Here is a 21,896-nt window from a genome sequence, read left to right as displayed (position 1 = left end):
GTGACTGATAACATTTGAAAGACAGGGGGAATGAGGAGCAGGGCTCAAATCTACTAAAAAAGAGAGACATCAACCCGGCTTGCATTTGCAGTTAAACCTTCAGTCCTATTTAAGGACTGTGTAGATGATGGCTCTTCTGTAACACTGACAGAAATCTCCCTACACCTACTTTCACATCAACTGCCATGGAGATCCCATCTGCTATCCTCTGCCAAGACCACATCTGCCCCGTGCCTCCTCCTCTTTGTCACTTGTTCCTCCTCAGTCTCTCCCTCAAGCAGCTTGAAAACAGGCTTCTGGTTTACATCAAGTGTTCCTAACGGCCTCGCGTTCATCATGCAACGCCTGCTGCAACACTCCCTTCTTCAGACAGACACAGGGACAAAATCGTTGCAGTCAAAGTCTATGCAAGTCTGTTGTAAACATTGGGACACTTATTCACTATAAATGGCAATGCAGCTTGTTAAAAAAATGATTTTCCAAACAAAACCAAACATCCAGAGCAGGTGTGATTGATTCTACGCTCCAGGACAGACTCGACTTGGCTTTGCAATTTTTAAAAGGAGGAAACCCCATGACAGATGTCTCTGGACTCAACCTGCCACCGCAACAGGGTAACAACTAGGGCTGCACAATATATCGCAAATTAACCTTCATCGCTATATAAAGATGCGTGATATTCGTCTTACAAAACAAAGCTTGAACATAAATGGTATATTTCCATATGCCATGTATTAGGACACTGCATGTCAACATATCTGGCCAATCAGATGGAACCATACTGCCCTAGTTTCCTCGATGAAGAAGAAACGTTGTGACTAAGGTCAAGCACAAGGTGTGTCAAGTTAAAGCACTTTAATGGCAGAATGGAGAAAGACAAGCCCTGAGGGAAACGTCGACAACAAAGAAGAACTTGTGGCTAAAAAAGAACAACTCCTCTGTAAAGCCCAGTTCAGACCAAAGATTTGCATCGAGACGAGTTGAAACTCACAACTACTTGCAATGTGCAAGTCTGCAACGTTCTGACACCTGCCAGTTCAGAACAGTGAGACGAGACGAGACGGTGTATCATCTCCATAGCAACGACTCTCTGTACTCCCGTACTAACCTCTGACTTTTCGTAGCTGGATATAATTTGTAGCATCATAAAATAAAACGAGGACAGATAGTGAGTTACTTGCTACAGTTACAAACCAGCGGCTGGCAACCTGACAAGCTGGCTCGCAGGTGACAACATCAGCCGGTTTGATACAAGATGGGCCGGTTCACAGCGATTTCACAACTTTTACCTACAACAATGTAAAGAGCTTTGGTCTCGTCACGTATCTTTGGCCTTTATTTAGGAGCATTTTGGATACAGGAGAGACGAAGTGTTGCGCAAGTACTCTGCAAGTCATGCCAAACACTTGTGGGCAACTACCTGGGGGAAATGACTAACCGTCATAGCTACCTACAACACAACCACAAACAACTGTATGAGGAGTTCAAATAAACTCGCTTTCATCAAAGCAAAAATGCTAACCAAGACCAAGACAAGTAGCAGTAAAATAGCACAACAGACGTCCATTCATGAACTCTGCAAGAGTGCTGCCCTTGAATGCAGTGACTACTAAAAATAATAAAACAAACTCCTAGCAGCTGCTTTAAAATAACATTGATTTCTTGTTATATTGATCAAGAAAATGTAATGCATTGTAAAACGTCCCCACTAAATGGAAAACAATTTACACTACTGAGAGAAGTGTAGCCCAAAACTATTCAAAGAACAAAACAGAACAAATCCTCAGCTAAACCATCTTATTGTACAGTCTTAGTGGCTGCAAATAATTATTTTAATTCTAGATTCATCTAACGATTATTTTCTCATTTAAGCGACTAATTGTTTTGTCTATAAAATGTACGAAAATACTTACCAGCAAAAAGCTAACGTTAGGGTATAAACAAACCCACCAGCTTCCAACTGATTTCACTTGCACAGTGTGATGACGTTTATAGTCTCATTTAGCCACTTGTTAGCAACCGCCATTTTTAAAGCTATTCTTACCTTTCTGCAGTTACACTTTTCTTTTATAATCTTAAAAGGCTCCTAATACGCGTATGGCACACTGGAATTTAGAAGAAATCCATTAGTTATTGACACTCAATATTCAATCTCATATTTCTGATAAAAGTCTAACCAATCATTTTATTCCTGCCTGTCATCGTCACACTGTCCCTTCCAGTTGCTTACTGTAACTGCGTGCGAGTTGCGCACCTCTCAGCAGAGCAGCAGAGCGGTCTGTGAGAGCTAGCACGGAACAGCGAAGAACTGATGCGTCAAGAGGCAAGACGCGTGTCAACATCGGCTCAGCTTTCCAGTGATGGCGGATGCTAATGCAGCTTCATCCGGAGCTAAAAAGAGACGAGATGGTCAAGTACTTTTAGTTTCCCTAATCCTAAAATGCAGCATTAAATGGGATAACCCAGCATCAAGATGCTTTAAGTTATCAGTTACTATGGTTCCGTAATACTATGTTATTTGTGCACGGAAGATTAGCCTTAGCGCTAGCGTTATCGCTAACCTCACCGGTAGTGTAAACAAACCAGCCGTTTCACTTGCATAGCTCACTTTCTCAATGCACGCGTCAGCGGAAGAGTGAGTGTCAGAGGTCAGCGTGGGACATGCCAGAAAGGTAAGAATAGCTTTAAGTGATCGAAAACAACCTTTATTTCTCCGTTGTTCTTGAAAAGTTTTCCCTCCACACGGACTCGGCTCAAGAAATATCTGCGTCCACACGAAACCAGTGAAACCAGCTAAAAACGCTGTAATGCACATGCCAGACCTGGATGTGGCGCTGTAACTGCCACAGAAATACACCAACAAGGGGAAGAAGAGATATAAAAGCTTATAAAAAGCTACTAGCGACCAATGTAGCTGCTTATTCAGACCATAAGGGAAAAGGGAGAAATATCTGGTCGCCCTAATTCATTCACATGCAGCCGCTCACAGAACAGTTCAGGGAGTGGGTCCGTCCTTCTCCACACAGCACTACTGTATTTGTTACATGACGCCACGGGGGTTAGAGGTCCGAGGTGGGGCGATGACTGCATCTTTAAAGTATGTGGTTACAAAATCTACCGTTTTCAGGCTCAGATAATGGATGCAGTGGATGGTCGGCCTAACCATTACTAAAGATGTGCAGTTACAGGAAAACGCGTCCTCGTGTGGACGGGCCCTAAGACACAAAAAACCCATTGACTTCATGACAAGGGGAACCAGACGTGCATAAATGCTAATTGACTTACGGGTTTTAGGACTCATTCCTGCAGTACTCTAAACAGTTCAGCCATGACTCAAAACAACAACATGGCTGTTACTAATTACTCTTAGAATTAATCACATTACATTTACTAATTAACCATCATTATTGGGCAGGCTATTCCTTCCAAACCCCTCTTAGGCCTAATGGCCTATAACCTCATTTCCATTTCTATTTGAAGCCAATAAAAATGTGTGTTATTTTTAAATATTTCTTCCTTGTAATACTGTGATAAAATATCACCACACAAAATACCTTGATATAAGTTCTAGGTCATATTGCCCACCCCTCATGCACATGTGGTGGAAGAGTGGGACATGGCATGTGGTGGTCAGTGCACAGGGCAAAAGATGAGTGGCCTCATTTAGACAAAGATTTATGAGCTCAGCTGACGGCTGGGACACTTTCATGTCTGGGCCTCCTGTGTAGCCGGCCCAGATGAGCTGACCTTTATAAGAGCTCTTAAGCGGCTCGATTAAGAATTCTCACATCTACCTCTAGCAAGGAAACACCTTTTGACACAACACCTTTCCTTTAACATTGAGATAAAATGCAGCATCAGTACCCTGCTTATCAAAACCTAAACACACCTTAATATCACAAAATGGCACACAGGTGTTTCTGGGCTCCATATAAACTGACAAGAAAGTTATGGAACATAGTAAAAGCTAAAAGGGAACAATTTTTGAGCCCCCCTTTTTAGCTGCACGTCTGTGTGTAAGCAATTAGAGCAGCAGTCGGTCATTAAACAGCAAGATTAATGCCTTGTGATCAACTGTGCTCAGGGGGATTCTACCAAGCCTGACCAGAAGGTTTTCTCCTCTCCTCCTTTTCCTCCTCTTCTGAAAGAGTGAGAACCAGTGGTGCTATGTAAAAGATCCATTACTAATTAATGAATATTTCTTGAGCAGAAAGGGAAAAGAGAGATTGATAGTGAGAAGAGAAGGAGACTGCACCCATGGGCCAGAGCTGCACGCATGGTCGAGTCCCAGCGCTGTGCCAGTCAATGGAGATCTATCAGAGAGAGCAGGAGAGGGATATGGAGCAGGAGGAAAAAAGCAAAGCGGAGGGTGGTTCACAGGCAGGAGATTAGCCCTGGAAAATTGATCCCTAAGCACAAAAGCCATCGGCCTCCACTACTTTTTTTCTCTTAAGAGCTGGTCTAGGTTTATCTATTCATCATTCTGTGTTGCACATGGAAGTATAGAACCATGTTTGAAGGGAAAAAGAGAAAGCACCACAGATCCAGAGCCAAGATTAACCACGTGTACCACTGACTAATTATCGTTGATACACATACATGGCCTCTCTGTGACCACAGCCACACCAACAAACCTTCAACAAAACGCAACATTTAGTTTGGTAGTGCTCAAACACGCAAAAAAGAAAATATATATGTGATTTGCTGAGACAAATTAAAGAGAAACTACAGGGTTCATAGTATACAGTAGAATGCTTAAATGTCATTTCAGTCCACTCTTTCCATGTCTACGGCTAAAGTGTGGAGTTTTAGAAATTCAGTTCAACTTTCCCAGGCTGTCCAAATCAATAACATTTGGAAATTCTAAAGAGCGAGTGGCATTTCTCCCTTCTGAATCCTTGCCTGGGGCATTCACTGGGAGAAGTATGCTTTTACAATCCTTGAAATAGGATTGCAAGTGCTGAGTCAGACAACCACATAACTCTAATGCCGTGTTTAAACAGGAAGCGATAGACGTGATAGATACATACGGGACAGGCTTCACTTGCGTTACCCACAGGGCAATAGACCCAACGTGCTACTTGAAAATACTGAACTTTTCAGCCGAATCATATGACGATGTGGTGCGTCAGACAATCCAACGTGAGGAGGGTGTGTGTTGCGATTCCCCCGCCGGCAGAAGCGTTACTTGTCAACAATGGAAGAGACGATAAAAGTGCCGGTATGCAGGAACCCAGCCTTCCAACATATTTCAGACTTTCATATCAGAAACAATGCAGGAACCGTGGTTATTTCAGCAATCGCTGATGAGAAAAAGGAAAAAGCATCATCATCATCTCGAGGATGACGCAATTGGCTCGTTTGGCTCGATGGTCCAAATATGATCAAGCAGCGAGTTACGATATATCATGATTTTAATATAAGAAATTGTGATATGACATTTTTGCCATATCGCCCACCCCAAAGACAAAGCAGATACTAGTTCCAACAGGCTTATTGAAACAAGCACCAGGAAACAAAAGAAAGAGTGGCTGCATAGCAGCAGCACTAATCAAATCAACATGATTTATTGAACTGAATACAATCGGCACTTAAAAATCACAGCTGTTTAACGAAGATCACAAAAAACAACTGTGTAGTACCTTAAAACGAAACTTGGGAAGATCTATTTGCTTAACTGAATGCATTTTCATGTTCACTGTCACACACTTGGCAGCAGATTCAGAGTTTTATTTTAGATTTGGTTTCCTGTATTGGATATGAGAAGACAGGGATAGTCTTGAGATTAAATGTACAGCAGGAAACCTCTCTTTCTTTTCACTACAGGCTCACTGAAGATCAATGAAAGCTTGTGCCACAAAAGGTAAAAAGCTCCCAGTATACTGTACTATAGTCTACTAACGGTGTATGGGATGGTCAAATATTTTTCAAACCCCCTAACTTTTTGTTTTTGGGACGCAAATATACAGGAGAGACTTGATGACGGGAGACCATTTGGAGCAGTTATAAATACTGTTGAATAGAGACTCAAAACAGAATCCCCCTTTTCTAGCATAATCTGGCTCTAAGAGTACCAACATGCCAATAACTTGTTTTTTTTCCCAATGGTAAAAACAACTGACCATCAACATATTTTCTGTTTTAGGGTTTAAGTGCATTTTACACAAAATCAAAAGCAGATCAAATCTTTCACCTAGGTGGCTCATCATACAGTCACTGCATAGACAACACAAGTCCAAGATACTGAAATAAATAGCAGACATAATTTCAACAGATGTTTTGGTATTTGCATGCTGTTTTCAACAAACAACTGTATCCTCCAGTTAGTGCTTCAAATTATTGCTAACAGATATGAGGGCAGTTAAATAAATCTGAAGTTGTGAGCTCTTCCAAAGAACACAGGGAAAAAAAGAGTCTGACATTGTAAAACAGTGAAATCTTCAGCCAACACAGCATTCTGGAGGACTGAAATATGCCCTTTGGAACTGGATGTTCTGCCCTGAGGTGCAAAGCAGGGTTGTTTTTATTTGACCATTGATTCAAATATGCACAGAGGAGCATGCTAACAAAAGAACAAATTAATTTGGCAAAGCAAGAAACAAACCAAGAATTACTGCATACCAGCAAAAACAATGGTCAGCAGAAGATTGTGGAAAACAAACTCACAAAGAGCTGCTAAATTAAGCTTTTCTTTCCTCTATCACTGGATGGATCCCAAACAACGTGACCCAACACCCATGTGTGAGCTCCAGGGACCATGGTGGCGATGGCTCGCGGATAACCTGTGCTGGACAGCAGATGGCCGTGTCTTCCTTTCAACCTTCCCATTAGCAACTAATAATCCCAGACTTGCCGCTCAAAGAGAGGGGTATGCATTGACAGATGTTTTACATACTTACAAGCAAGCAGCACCAAAATGAAATGTATTCATCAAAACAGGCGTTTAGTAACATCTGTGTTCTTGAATTTTTCCTCTTCAATTTAATCAGAAAGATAAAGAATGACACTAGAAGAGTGATTTACACAAAGACCGCATCAGAGAAGTCTAACTCAAGAGACAAGGAGATTCGGGAACTTCTGTCAGTAAGGACTGACACCGAAATCGTTCGGGAAAAAAAGACAGGCAAGAAACTCAAATTAAGAACCTCTGTCTGCGCAGTGTAATCCACGTCAAATTCTTCCCCCTGCGCGCTCCACCCAGGTGCCTAAACCAAATGACACCCTTGCCTTAAAAAAAATGGCCCTCTCACCGAAGCCAAACGGTGTATTTCCAGTAAGAGAGAACACATCTGTGTGCTGCATGTGTGAAAGAGCAACTCCACACTATTTCTGGACCTGACACTGTCCGGAGTTCATATGTGGAAACAACTAAGGAAACATGAGGTAAACGTGGTGCCAGACTGCCAGCAGTGGAAGCCCCAGGGGGACCCTATGTAGGGTGGAGAAAAGGGACCGTGAAAGACTAGTAAGAAATGTACCACTGAACAATTACCCTTTGCAGACATCCATTCCTAATTTCTATGCAAAAAAAAGATCAGTGGGTCTCTGAGGGGAGGAAAAGGCAGCCATTTATCTTTCGCTTTGGATGCCCCTGGTCAGGAGATTCCACCAGCTTTTGAGTGGAGATCACGATGAAGAGCGCATGTCATTTGCATAAGAATACATGCCTACAAGCCGTTTAATTCAGCGGTGGCACTCACTTGTTGGGAAGAGTTTCTGTGCATAGCCAGAAGATTAGAATTGGTTTTCCCGTTGTGTAAGGATGAGCGAGGCGGGTTGTCCAACAGTGTAGAGAAGGGGCTTCGTGGTTACCCTTACAGTTCCCTTCATTGGTGATTAAGTGTTAGACATTAAAAGATCACTCAAGTTTTCCGCCCTTCACTACTCTCATCTCTCCAGCGCACTCCTTCCCCCCTCATCTCCCTGAAGAGAAGGGATTACTGGCACACTGGTATACAGAAATGGCACATGCTCAAAATTAAAAGACGTTCACAGGCCGCTAATCTAATGAGGATGGAAGGGGGTGTGGGGAATGAGTAAGCGTCATTTCAGCTTGCCGAAATGAAAGGAAAAGAGCGGATTTTAATGTTTACCGCCCAAACATTGCTTTAAGACTAAAAAGAGGCTGAGAACCTGAAAAGAAAGTTTTTTATTCCCAAGACAGGTTAGGACCAAAAGCAAAAAAAAAATCCATCGAACTAGTGGAAAAAACAGTGTGCTGTGGTTCAAAGGCAAACAACAGTTGTGACATTCCAGTTGAGTGTATGGGTTGGGTTGGTCTTGCCATGGTCTGCCCTGCCAATGCTAGCTGGTATTTGTCATTTCACACCTCCTCAGGCAGCAGGCAGCCAGGAGAGTCTACAGACGCAATAGACTGTCAATCATCATCCTACATCTTGGGCTACACACACCGAACACTCTGCCAGAGCACTTATCTTCAGTCCTGATGCTTATGACCAAGAAAACCTTTTTTTATTATTCTATAAGCATTCATGTGACATCCCTTGAACCCAATTAGATGGTCAGAATGAAAACCAGCAGGAATCTGGGGCTTTAGAAGGACTGACTGCAGTCCACCACACTAAAGCATTAATTATGTTAGAAAAGAACTGATTCATACGATGTGTTCTCTGACCATATTGGAAGGTAAAGGTGTTCATAGCTGGTCGAAATGTCCTCGAAGGCAGGCTGAACAGCTGATCGTCATTGAGACGAGAAGACGCAATATTGTTTAAATAAGGGGGATAACTACGCATATCTCTTAGTCTCTCCTGGAAGGCATTCATAGCGCTGCACTTGGCTGTCCAAACAAAGTGTCAGAAATAGGTGAAGAATGAAAAAGAGAGCTAGAGCGAGAAATCCAAACCTGGGCTCTTTTCTCACCTCTGCATAGGTGGCCAATCACAGCGTGAAGTGGGTGTGAATGTTGGATTGACAGTTTAGGAAAGTTACAGAAATAAGCTATTCGACCATCTGACAAGCAGTTCTGAAGGAGTATACTTGTGCTTTAAATGGCTCTAGAAGAGGACAGTAGCATCCCCATCCATAGTAGTAAAAACACATACCGTATACAGGTAAAGCTATCTGGACGGAGGTCTTAACCTCCATCTCTGTCTTAGTTTTGTTATCAGGTCTCAGGACACATCATCGTGAACAGACTGATCAGCAGCTGCAGTTTGGAGACTGAAGGAGAAAAAGAAGCCCTCTGGCTGACTTTAGATCCATCTAGAGAGGCTGCTCTGCTTCATTTCACTGGCAAAGCCCCCTAGCAGCTACAAGAGGGGGAAAGGTTTAAGAAGCAGGAGGAAGGACGCCTTCCACTAGAGGGAAGGAAACCACAGTATCCAAAACAGGAAACACGGTTTACACCGCCCATCTGGGAACCGTTCACACCGAGATACTGCGGAGTCAGGGTGCAAAACACTTGAGAAAGATGGGGAGTGGGAAATGTACAAAATCTCATCAGGTGCTCAGAATGCATGTCTCTGAGACTATCCTCCCTTAATCTCCCTAGATCACAGCAGTGACTCCAACAATTTTTAAATATATAAATGTATATATACTGTATATATTAAAAAACGTATATATACCGTGTATATATACATATATATGTATGTATATATATATATATATATATATATATATATATATATATATATATATATACATACATATATATATATATACATATAAATATATATATACATATATATACACATATATATACATATATACATATACATACATATACACACACCACCCCCTCCTTCTTGAAATTCAGCAACTCTATTAGGGGGCCTGAGCCAAACGCTTCAGGTAATTACCAGGACCCGTTAGGCCTGAATGAGCTGCCCATCGTAGCCTTCAGCTCCCATTTTGAGTCCACTTCAGGCACAATGTCCCATAATGAAGGAGGGTCACAGACGAGCTTTACTTGGCTCAGACTCCAAAGTTCAATTTACATGGCAGAGAGCATGAATAAAGATGGCCTTTTCCATCTTCCACCACTAATGTTACTGTTATTGAAGAGGGAAGAGGAGAAAGTGGGGGGTGAATGCATTTGCCTCATTTCTGCATGGCTGCTTCTGCATGTTTTTCACTCAAGTTATAATAGGACTGAGCTCAGCTTCCTAAACCTTCATCTTCATCCTAAAATGCAACAGGGCTGCCAACAAATATTCTAAATTTGTATATGTACAGTATATTTGAATATCAAAAAAACAAATTCGAATGTGAAAATTAATATTCAATTGTGTAAAATAACGACTATCATACTTCAGGAAAGCGAACACTGGGATGGACAACCTGTGTGTCTCCCAAGTCGCTGCCCGCGCTGCAAGATGAAATAGTCTACTAAGGTCGGGGAGTGAAGCTTCATTTGAGGGACCATGGCCACCAGTCCCCTGTAACCAGCCAACAACCACGGTCAAGCTAGCCGACACTTACATCTCCGCAGTCAAATAAGCCAACCGTGCAACTATAAAGCACTTATATACTGAGAACCATGTTAAATGCTTTCAACAGCATCGACTGATCTGACCACAGACAACAGCAGTGCAGCCATTGGCCAACTGATTAACCAGCTTGCTGATTCCACCATGCTTTCATGCTACACTTGTAACGGTAACCAGTCGACGAGTTGTTGCTCATCCTACACTGTGACAAGAGTGTGGGGATGAGGCATTGAGTGGTTCAATTTTATTCATTAAGCGATTTGCTGGCTGGCTGGCTTGGTATCGGTTAGCTGGCTTGCTATGGGGCTCAGTTCTCACTCCAACCCCGGCGGAGAGTGAATAAGAGAAAGAGAGTGAGAGAGTTACAAAGGCTCTAAAGCCTCTTAACACCCATGCTTTAGTTATTCTGTGCTTGTGTTGAAGGTGGGTGGAGCTTAGATGGGAATTCATGACGTCACAAATCTCCATCTCAGAGTAAGAAAGATAAAGTAATTTTTGTTCTGCCTTAACAGGTGCAACAATGCTAACAGGAGACTCAAGAATATGTCAGTCACAGTATTCACACCCACACAGTCCCCAGAAGGGGTCTAATCAGCCAGGTTAACTGAAAACACCTGTGTGGGTGTTCAGGGCCTGTAAGTTTTATGGTATGTGACATTATTTTATAACGCGTAGGTATGTATACCTTTTAAAAGACATGTTTAAAATTGAGAATTTTGGCCAGTTTGTACAGTGCTGTTTGATCTGCTGGTGGGCAGCGGCCATTTGGATATGATACCCCTTTTTCAAACACACATTAAAAAATGAGACAGTGTGACGCCCAGTGTCTCCAGGAAGAGTGAGTTGCCCTACAGGTGTTGGCACTAACAGCCTGACTGGCTGGCTGTCTTATCAGTCAGAGGAGGGTAAGGGGGGGGCATTAGGGAGGTATCAGATTACACAAATTTTGACACGTTCCTGAGGCTCTAATTTACAGGGTACCTCTCTTGTGCCTACCTGACAATCAAGCAGTGAAATCTGTATCATTTTTCAACGTACAACCAACAACGTATCTTGACAGGGTGATCGATGTTCAAGTACTACTTTTACTAAAGCTGCAAGCCCTCTATACTTCCCGTTATCTTTAACAGCCATCAATCTTTTTGCTTCATAACCTTGAATGATTCCAAGAAAAGTGCATTGGTTGGTGAGGTGAATATCAGATTCATAGATTATTTTTCTTGTCGGACAACAATTGTCATCTATCTCACTCTCTTTGTTTATATAATTTACTAAAACAACAAGACAATTATTGCTTGGCTGACTACCTACCTAACTATTATGCAGCAGCAGGACAAATGACCTGCTCCTTAACGATAAGAACCACTTCTGTGTCAAGGAGCACTCTCCCTGTTCCCTTGAACTCGATCACTAAATCCCCACAAGCACCCTGGGTGTTGTTCACAATCTGACCCTGACCACTGACCTCCATGTAGTGAGGAAGTGAGGGTGTGACTGCACAGCTTAATAACACATACATTATATATATATATATGCCAAGAGTCCCCCACCTGCAAGCTCGTGGTGGATGAGATCAGCGAAGTTGGGGTCGTCCCCCCACCAGAAAAGCCAAAGCTCCCTCCTCCCCTGCCGCTGACTGCGCCGCCATACGCTTAGCACGTCGGCCTTCAGGCAGCGGCTGAAGCTGCATAGGATGGGGTCCTCCTCCGTCACTGGAAAGAGGATGGGTGCAGAGGTGGGACCCTGCCACACAAACCTCTTCCATTTGATCCCTGTCAAGTCAGCCTGCAAGAGAAGAGAGAGAGAGGGGGAGAAAGAGTTTGTCAGTCTGCAGAGTCGCTGTTTCAGGATACACTCAGCACCTCAAAGTAAACCTGCTGAGCACAGTGTAAAGAATAGGTATTAATCCTCTTTTATGGGGCAGTTAACCCACCAACTACTTCTGACGACAAAACACCTGGGCTGTCACAACTGAGAGGGGGAAAAACAGCAAATGGCGAGATTGAAAGATAGACAGTAAATCATAAGAAAACAGAGCATCATTGTGTGTTTATAAAAAAGTAATTGCCATTAAAAACTGTTCTGTGTCTTTCTGCAATGAACTGTGTACTTGTGCTTCAGGTGCTTTCAATATCACAACGAACAACATGTTCGAAACACAAACAGGAAAAAACTAATGCTGGTAAATGTGGTCTCACCACCTTAATCCTCATTATTGGTGAGTGCTGGGGGGGTGCTTTGCCTTTCTATAAACGCTGTCTGGCTTTTATAGAGAGAACAAAACACACAGGAAAAAGCCTCATAGGCAGTAAATCACTGGCGGGGTTATTAAGTGTTAAAGCAGGAGCATTACGCTCTACTGCTAGCTAGCACTGCTGCTTATCATTCTAGCTACGACAGACTACCCATGTCTACCTTAAAACACGCACACATAGACACACCAACTACCCCAAAAACATACATGATGCCTTAGGCGTACATTCCCATTTCTGCTGGCAATCTTGGTCCTCCATCTATCCTTGTAGACATTTCAAGCAATCTGTGTGAACATGGACTGCTCATTTTCATGCCATTTAGTCCTATTCCATTCAGGCTGACTTGGCAAGCTGTCCCTCTGTATAGTCAACCAATTAATCCATTACAATTCAGGGGATATCTTCACTCTAGTGCAGAGGCGCTGAGCCTGAACAAGTGATTACCCATGGTAGTGGTGAAGCAGCGGTCTTTCACCTGGCTAGGGATAAGCTGGGAGATTTGTGGTGTTAGTTGTGATGGTGGTGGTGGGGGTTGGTGGTGGGTTGGGGAATGTCAAAACAACAGCAAAATCACAACAACAAGTATGTAAGCATTAAGACAGAGCACAAACACACAGGTGGACAAATCATTAACAAACCTGAAGTTAAAAATGGTATTGACTGTATTTATGACTACTGTACATGTCCAAGTGATACACCACAGCAGCACACAGGCACGCGTATTTCACAATTATTAAAGTACGCATCATCAATAAACAGAAAGTAACCTAAAAACAGCTAGCTCAAGGAGAAGAGTGGCTGCCACAAACGAAGGTCCAAGGTGTCATCGTAACTTAACACTGCAGTTGTTGGGATGCACGATCAAAACACCATGATCTCTGATAAACAATCTGGCTCCTAAGGAATTCAAAAGCTGCTATGCATGCAGAGGACAAGCTCAAAGGTGCAAACAGCAGGGCTAGGTCTGTGTGTCATGACAGAGCTGCAGCAGTTAGGCTGCTCCTTCCTGCTGGAGTGTGAGAAGCACATTACACCTGCATCTTGCAAGGAAACATCTGTGCACACACAATGCAAAGGGGGAGTGGGGAACGGTTAACTGTGAAACCAGATCATAAGCAGAACAGATACGCAATTAGCAAGTGAACACCCTGGTCATCTTACTGACCATGGCCAGTTCCCAATGGTATGGTGTGTTTCACCGTGTAAAAGGTTTTGTTCATAAGTGCCCTACAGATTTTATTATGGGCCTCTCCTCCTCATAGGTATTGGTTTCACACTTTTAGACGTCATTATGTGCTTAACATAGACATGCAGGCATCAAGCTGGTGACAGGGCACCGATACCTTGCTATGAATTAAGAGGAAAGAAGAAGAAGAATTCCTTTATTAATCCCACATGGGGAAATTCAATTTTTTCACTCTGTTATTATATTATTCATGTTACACACACACAGGCCAGAAATACACACACATGCACAAACAGGACCTATATACATGCAATTAATAGAGAGATGTCAGAGCGAGGGGGCTGCCAAATGGATCGGCACCCCGAGCAGTTGGGGTTTCAGTGCCTTGGTCAACAGCACCTCATTGGTGCCCAGGAGATGAACTGGCACCTCTCCAGCCACCAGTCCTCACTCCATTCATGGTCCACACAGGGACTCGAACCGGCGACCCTAAGGTTCCTTTTTAAAATAAATATTTCTGTATATCCTACCACTTTGTTTTAGCCAATTCCACACTAAGTTGTGAATCAAATTATTATATTTATGTTAAGTGTCGGCATTAATGTTTTAATACATTTCCCTAATACCATACATGTGTGCTTGCTTTGCCCCTAAAATTTCACTTCATGTTTGAAAGTTAGCTCTCGAGCCTTAGAGAACACGGCCTAACTGTAATCAAGGACCACTTCACACAAAGGAGATGTAAAGTACAAGACAGCTCTAATGCAGTAGTGAAGTAAAGTGGATACAGTTTCAATCTAATTCCTTGACATTTTGCTACTGTCGAGGTAGAGTGCATTGTCTTGTATTTGCATCAACATTAAGTCATATCAAAACCCTTTCACATACAGATATGGAGCGTTAAAAGGCACCTCAACTTATGCACTTCCGACTGTATCCTCTTTCATGTTAACATTACATTTACAAGAACAAAAGAGGAGGGGGCGATGCAAACTGCTCTCCAACCAAATAACATTGGAGTACAGCAATTAAGCAGTTACAATCGGTTCTATAGACCATGATTGATCAGATGAGAACTTACTGATGGCAACTTGAAGTAATAATTAAAGAAGTAATGATAGAAAAAACAGCATTTGACTATTCCAGGTTTCATTGGTGTAAAAAGCAACACAGAGTCGTGAGGCAATCTTTGAATTCAAGCAACTCTAAGCACATGGTCAAAGAAGCTTAAAACGTTTAATTAACAGTCGGCCTTGTGTCAGGTCACTTTTAAAATGGCACAGAGAAAAGACCGACATGCTTCTTGTTGGTGACAGTTTCTGTATTACAGCTGCACACGCAGGGCAACTTGAATCAACCGTGCAAAATCCTGTGGGCACAGAAACTTTGACCCGTTTTATTTCTGAGATTTACCTAGTGTAGTGGCAGTCACAGCTAAAATGCTGATTAATGCTGCTGCGCTGTTAATGTGTGAATGAAATACGCAGCTTATAAGAGCAGAAGGCTAGACTCTTCATCTTACATTACAGCTCTCTTCATCACCTTTTTAGCGACTGTTTCTGTCACCAGCAGGACGTTTGCATCTATGCTGCAGTTTCTCTGCCAAGCAGGCAATTGAATACAATATGAATATTTAATTTAGAATACAAAGCACAGAAGCAACTGTGGTCAACAGGAAAAAGTATAACCAAATGTTGTGTGTTACTGTCAACAAGCAGTTTGTCGATAATAAATGACTTATTGAATGTATTGTGTAGGGCTGCAACTATCCCATCTTTTTATAATCGAGTATTCTACCGATTAATTGAGTAATCAGATAAAATATATATATATATGATTTTGCGTCAAAATGTATTATAATTTGTGTTATTTTGCAAAAAATATATTATGTCTGGGGTAGGCCTATTTGGTGCGGTAACCTAACGGGTGGGTGGGTGTGTGTGGGTGTGTGTGTGGGGGGGGGGGGGGGGGGGAGAGACAAGATGTGTGTGTGTTTAAGGCAATGCACTCGCAATTTACCATGAAGAAGTTACTATTTAAACAATTCAAAGTGGTGCATAAAATTCTGTTACACTCGTGTTTATTCAAACAGGTTTCAAAGACAAATAGATTTATTTCTAAAATGAATTAGAGAAAGATATTATCGGGAAGAGCCAGTCGCTCTCTTCCCGTTTACCGAACAAGCAACGTACAAAACGCCACTGACACATTTACTCAAAGAAAACTATAAAGACTGATCAGGGAGGGGACGTTATGTTTAACATTCATGAAAAACTAAACATACAGGCATTCACGAGGACAGCTAACGTTACGCATTCTCTTCCTGTTTCTACGTCACTACGGCAACTGCCCTCCTTAAACCGGAACAGCGGCGTTCGGTGAAGTGCTGTTAACAACAGGCTGCTTTCGGCTCAGACGCTGAAACATCGATGTCGTGCTGTGGTGGTATAACAGTTCTACTTTGCAGTGGACACCTTTTAAGCTTCTGCGATTTACTGTGTCAGCCCTAGTATTGTGTTCATTATCTTAAGTCTATAAATTAAATCTCCACCGTCGACAGATGCTAAATTACACTGCGGATACAGTTCACACACGTTTTTTCAAAACATACATTGAAATCACTAATGTTAAAAGGTAAATGGAATTGTTCTTATATTGCGCCTTTCTAGTCTTCTGACAACTCAAGACGCTTTACACCATTTGTCACATTCACCCTTTCACACAAACATTCATACTGGAGGCAGTGGACACCTACCCACCATCATATCTAATCTAACCTTTCACCACATTCACACACCCATGCGCAGCAGGAAGCAACTTGGGGTTCAAGTGTCTTGCCCAAGGACACTTTAACATGCAGAGTGGAGGAGCCGGGGATTGATCCACCGATCTCTTGAACAGAGGACGACCCGCTCTACTTCTGAGCCACAGCTTCCCCCAACCGTGTTGAAATTACAACATTATCTTATTTTAGGATAGATCCTTATCAAAAATATTGAAAATATTAGGAAATCCATAAGGGCTTCCAGTGACTAGAACTATCATATGTGAAACACTCAGTTTGCCATTCGTTTGCAATTGCTGGTGCAAAGTTTTAGCTGATGTAGCTTAATTTTACAGAAGAATAGAAGAAGGTGTTGTTTGTTACAGTGCAATAACAATGTATGCAATAAATGATGATGTCCAGCTGGAGTGTGGAGCTGGAAAGTGTTCACTGGCATTCAGAGCAGTCTTTTGCTCTCTAGCATCTCAGATGTTAGAAAGCAAAAGGGCAACAGGTTTTACCAGGAGTCTTCTCACTTCCACTGAAATGCTGAGCTCTGAGCTGTGTGGGTGTGGTGAGAGGCTGAAACCCTCTAAAGTTTTAAAGTGACTACACTGACTTCTGATCAGTCAGTAGTCTTGCCAAATATACAGTATGATTACATGTGTGAGGTACAGGACAAAGTGAGGACCCAAGGCAGCTCTCCATTTTCGCTTATTGACACGTCTAAACCTGCTAAACTTAATTAAGAGAACCAGACAAAAATGTCTGAAGTCACTTTCAATGAACCAGGTCTCTTCCTAGGAGACTCCAGGCAGAATCTGTTTTGTGTACGCAGGAAATAAGCCAAGTATTTGCACTGCTGATTCATAGTGAATGTAACTAATGATGAGGACTGATCATTTGTCTATGTAATCTCTGATTCCATAAACAACAGAATAAAAGCCACACATGTCCCTGTTGAAATATGTTTCTCTTTGTATTTGCTGTTTATCACAGAGATGATTTGTTAAGCTTTGTTTAGCACTGTTGGGTGGCAATATTCTGGCTTTTAAAACAGAAAAAAGACTGAATGCAAGCATTGTGGGAAACATCTGCCCTGCAATTAACTCTAGCAGCACAATGCATCTTCTACAACTTCATCCCAATGAAAAACTTCATTACTTGATTTTTAGCTGAATGCTGTAAAACCTTGAAGAAACTTCTTCTTAAACAAGCAATACCTCTAATTGTACAACTGTATAGTAGGCTATATTATTCAGGAATTAAAGTGGCATTAAACTGCATTTTCAATAGCATTATAAAAGTCATAAACAGTTAAGTGTAGAAACATTTAGTGACGCTGCTTGTAATTTGTGTCTCTGTTCTGTTGCCAGGTTTTTAGCAAAATACACGTGATTGTGTATTAAACCAAACTGTGGCCTACAGACAAAAAGTGAACTTCTGTCCTTGCATATTCCTGAGCCTGAAGAGGCAGAAAAGATTTGGCCCTCTGTCAAAGGCTGGACACAGCAGTACTCCAATCCTCATAAACAATATCCAAGAGGCAGACTGCTCTATCAAGGATAAATGTGCCTTCTGCAGTTGTTCTGTCTGTCCTTTCAAAATAAATTAGTGGCAGCCTGTGTGCAGAACAGAGGGTGCAACAGATATCTGGGTTTCTTTCCAACGCTCATGCTTTCCAGGCTGTGTGCATGAGTGTGCCTCGAACACTTGATGCACTACTACTAATCCACAAGTTTTTCCACCTGCCTGTGTCTTAGTAAATGCTCAAGCATGTGAGCAATTGCTTGTGGGTCATGGGAGGTTTTATCTTTCATTTACCAAAGCCAAAAATCACACTGCTGCATAGAGAGGGAATCTGAGGCCAAAGGCACTGAATACATGTAGGAAGTTTTCCTCAAGTGACACATACTTGGAGGGTTACGACCCCTGATTTTGCCAGCTGCTCACCTTCCCTCTGGCCACTTAGGGTTCTGAGTCTCAGTAGGGAACACTGTGTTCAAACAGCTGCCTTCCTGCCTTTCAAGATATGAGACAAGCAACAGGTGAAGCTGCTCAAATCATGCTGCAGATGCTCTTCGTCTACAGAGTCTCTTTTCCTGTCCGTCCACTCTTTCCGTCAGCTAAACCCTGTCAAGGAGCAAACATGAAACTAACAAGTGTGAGTTTGCATTCTCGTTGAAGTGAATGCAAATTGAATCACTTTCATTTCAGCAACTTTATACACGGGTCTTGTTAATTTAGTGTATGCCACATTCAATGCTATCACTAAACAAGATTTTTGCCAAGTGCTTTTTTAAATGTTTGACCTATAGTGCTGAATGCCGGAAAGCTCAAAATACAAATGTCATGAAAAGCCAGCTACAAACTGTATGTGCATGATACTACAAAAATCGAACTTACACACCAAGTTAATTCAAATAAGCCCACTTTAAAATGAGAAGAAAAAAAAGTATGCAACAAGTAGTATCATACTCTGGAGAAGAGTATCCACTGAAAAACTAAGAGGGAAAAAAGTACCACAATGTATTTGCATTCTTTCACCATAAAACCACAAAGTGGAGTCTGTTCAGCGAGTGAGTCATAACAGCAGTGGTGTTATGCTTAGTCTCAGTGTGCAGGAAAATGTCAGCCAGACAGGCACAGCACCACAGCTACCAGCCTCTACCTCGCCTGTCCACTGTAGCCAACACTGCCTTCAAGTGCTGTTGTAAACATTGTAATTACAAGTTCAGCGCACACAATCGACTCAACTAAGTAGTACTGAGAGAGTGGGGATTTTCTGCAATGAAATGTTACCTCTTAGGAGGCGGACAGTTGCAGACTGTGTCAATTTGCGGCAAAAGCAGTGTAGTATTTCACCATGTTGTTATTATACCACATTCTCTGCCAACAATACTCTCCAAGCATTTTTTACTCTCACTTGACTTATGATAAAAAATGTTTTGCGTACATATATTAACAAACCGATACAGGACCAATACACTCTGTGGTCTTTAACTTGTGGCACTGTACCACAAAGTGGTTCTTCTGTGTCATTTAATCTATAACACAACCCTTCTTTCTCTAAGGGTCACATTAGCGTTTGACAAAACACATCTCCAACTTTCAACTATGCAAAGCAGATTGTTGAGAGGAGCTCATGGAGGCAGCATTACACGCTTTAGCCAACCTCCAAGTCAACATGTAGTTAAGCCTGCTGACAAGCCAATTAACTGCAACAACAAACACATTCAGACCATGTTCTTGATCAGCCAGCCAGAGGAGACACAGTACACATGCAACACCTTTCCATATGGTGTAGAGGTGACGACTGTGGACTACACAGTGGATTCTCACTGCACTGTTTGTCTCAGGGGATTTAAAAATACCTGTGAACTCAGAGTGGATAGGAGCACAGCCACAACTATTTAGAGTAACGCCAACTGGCCACAATTGACAACATGATAGGATGAAAGGGCTAGAGAAAGGGCCATGCATTATACACTTCATCCCAATTTATAGTGCAGTTACAGTGCAGCTTAGATATGTAGTAACCTAGATGTTTGCAATGACCAGGAATGCATGCCAGAGATTATATAACCAGCCCGGGGCCTGTGCCCTAGTTGGTGTAAATAGTAGAAAAAGTCCGAGGAGATTAAGCCCCTGACAAGCAAGTTAGCATATTACATAAATAATTGACGTTTGCAAACAAACACAGTTAGCACTAACTGTCGTGTCACATGCTTGTAAAGGATCTTTCTAGTCAAAACATAAGGGGCGTGCATTTATCGACAAGGGGTGCGAGTTGGGCATTGACACTCGTCCATGCAGGAGTTGTCAGTGTTCTGCAGAAACACAGTACTCTCACAGCAAATGCTCAGTTCTCCTGTCTCAGCGATAAAAAAACAAAACAAAAACTTAATGCTGCAAACTTAAGCGCACATGAGGTGCTTGGTCACCACTTGGTCAAACAGTGTCAATGTAATGAGAACGAGATGGCAAGTTAATAATAAACAAGGTGGAAGAAAGTGCTCCAGCACCGAAAGCCATGGGGGAACACAGTGGCGCTCTTGGCAGTGAAACGTGCATGTATGTGCGGGCTAACAGGCGACATGTATGTTGCTGTGTCTATCCTGAGAAATGTAGTAAATGAAGCTTAACAAGCGAGTGGCGTTCACCTTGAATGTTTGCTTTGCGAAAAGAAAAATGGCAATGTAGCAGAAAGAGGGGTAGTAAAAGGCCGGCTGGGACAACTAGGTTAAGTGGCAAAGTGTTAAAACAAGGCAAGGCGACAACATTAGCGGGCTGGGATACCTTGTTGCCATGACATGATGTGAGCTCGACAGGGCCGTAAGCCTCGCTAAGCTCCTATCAACTGATGCCTGATGCTAGCGTTAGCTTAGCCCCTGCTCAGCTAGTTAAAAATGGCTGCTTTCCTTTAGTTTTAAATCTCTTACCAGACAGAATAGATTGGAATGGCAATCCTCCAAGCTGGCCCCGTTTGGTACATAACAAGAACTCATCCTTCTTCAATGCGTGTTCCGACTCTCCATCATTTCACTTCCCGGGAAATAAAATAACTGTTGGCGAATTTGTCTTTTTCAAAAAGATGTGCAGGCTTTAATCAGCGAGAGATATTTTTTGTAACATTTGGCTGGAGGATAGTTAATTCAACAACCTTCCGATTGCAGTTCCCCCCGCCGGAGCTAAAAGCGGATAAAAGGGACTGTGTGTGCTTTATGTCGACATGTTAAAAGCACACCGTGGAAACTAATTAGAGGAAGCTACAAATGTTCATAAAACAAAAAGAAAAGGAGAGCAAAGAAGCAACTCTCCCCCTCCCCCTTAGCCCTAAAACGGTCTGTGCTTCAAAAAAATAAAGACGTCCTGTCTTAGTCCTCCATCGCAAAAATTAGTCTAAAAACGAAACACATCCTGTAAAACATCTCGAAATCCGGCACCGGCCTATATTTTAACGATTATTTCGGTCATAATTTCAGCCTCGGTTCCTGTTGGTTTCCATTTGAATTCATGGATTCCTTTCTTTAATGGCGGCCACAGGGACAACTCTGCCTTCCACAGCCTATTGGCTCATTCGTGGTCAAAGCGTTGTCAAGCCAACCGAAGACTAGCACACACACAGCCGAAAGTAGGCAACATTTCCGGCAAAGTAAGAGTATCTAATTGATTTTGTTTCGTAATATAACGAATGTCACGAACATTGCCTCGGGGAAACCTAAATGTGTAAATGA

General features: G+C 42.3%; 1 protein-coding gene across 1 annotated transcript in view; it reads right to left on the bottom strand.

Moving 5' to 3' along the window:
- med13a (mediator complex subunit 13a) overlaps positions 1-21,650 on the bottom strand; it is an 87,734-nt gene extending 66,084 nt beyond the window's left edge. Inside the window, exons 1-2 of the mRNA XM_083926659.1 lie at positions 21,102-21,650; positions 12,005-12,239 (exon numbers count right to left, since the gene is read on the bottom strand). Coding sequence (XP_083782785.1) covers positions 12,005-12,239; positions 21,102-21,167 — 301 coding nt within the window. The 5' untranslated portion in view covers positions 21,168-21,650. The remainder of the gene's footprint in view (positions 1-12,004; positions 12,240-21,101) is intronic.
- Between the last annotated feature and the right edge of the window lie 246 nt (positions 21,651-21,896).

Source organism: Echiichthys vipera (assembly GCF_963691815.1).
Source record: "Echiichthys vipera genome assembly, chromosome: 14".
NCBI classification, from domain to species: domain Eukaryota; kingdom Metazoa; phylum Chordata; class Actinopteri; order Perciformes; family Trachinidae; genus Echiichthys; species Echiichthys vipera.
Note: the sequence above shows the minus strand (reverse complement) of the source record. Positions and strands in the feature narration are given on the sequence as shown.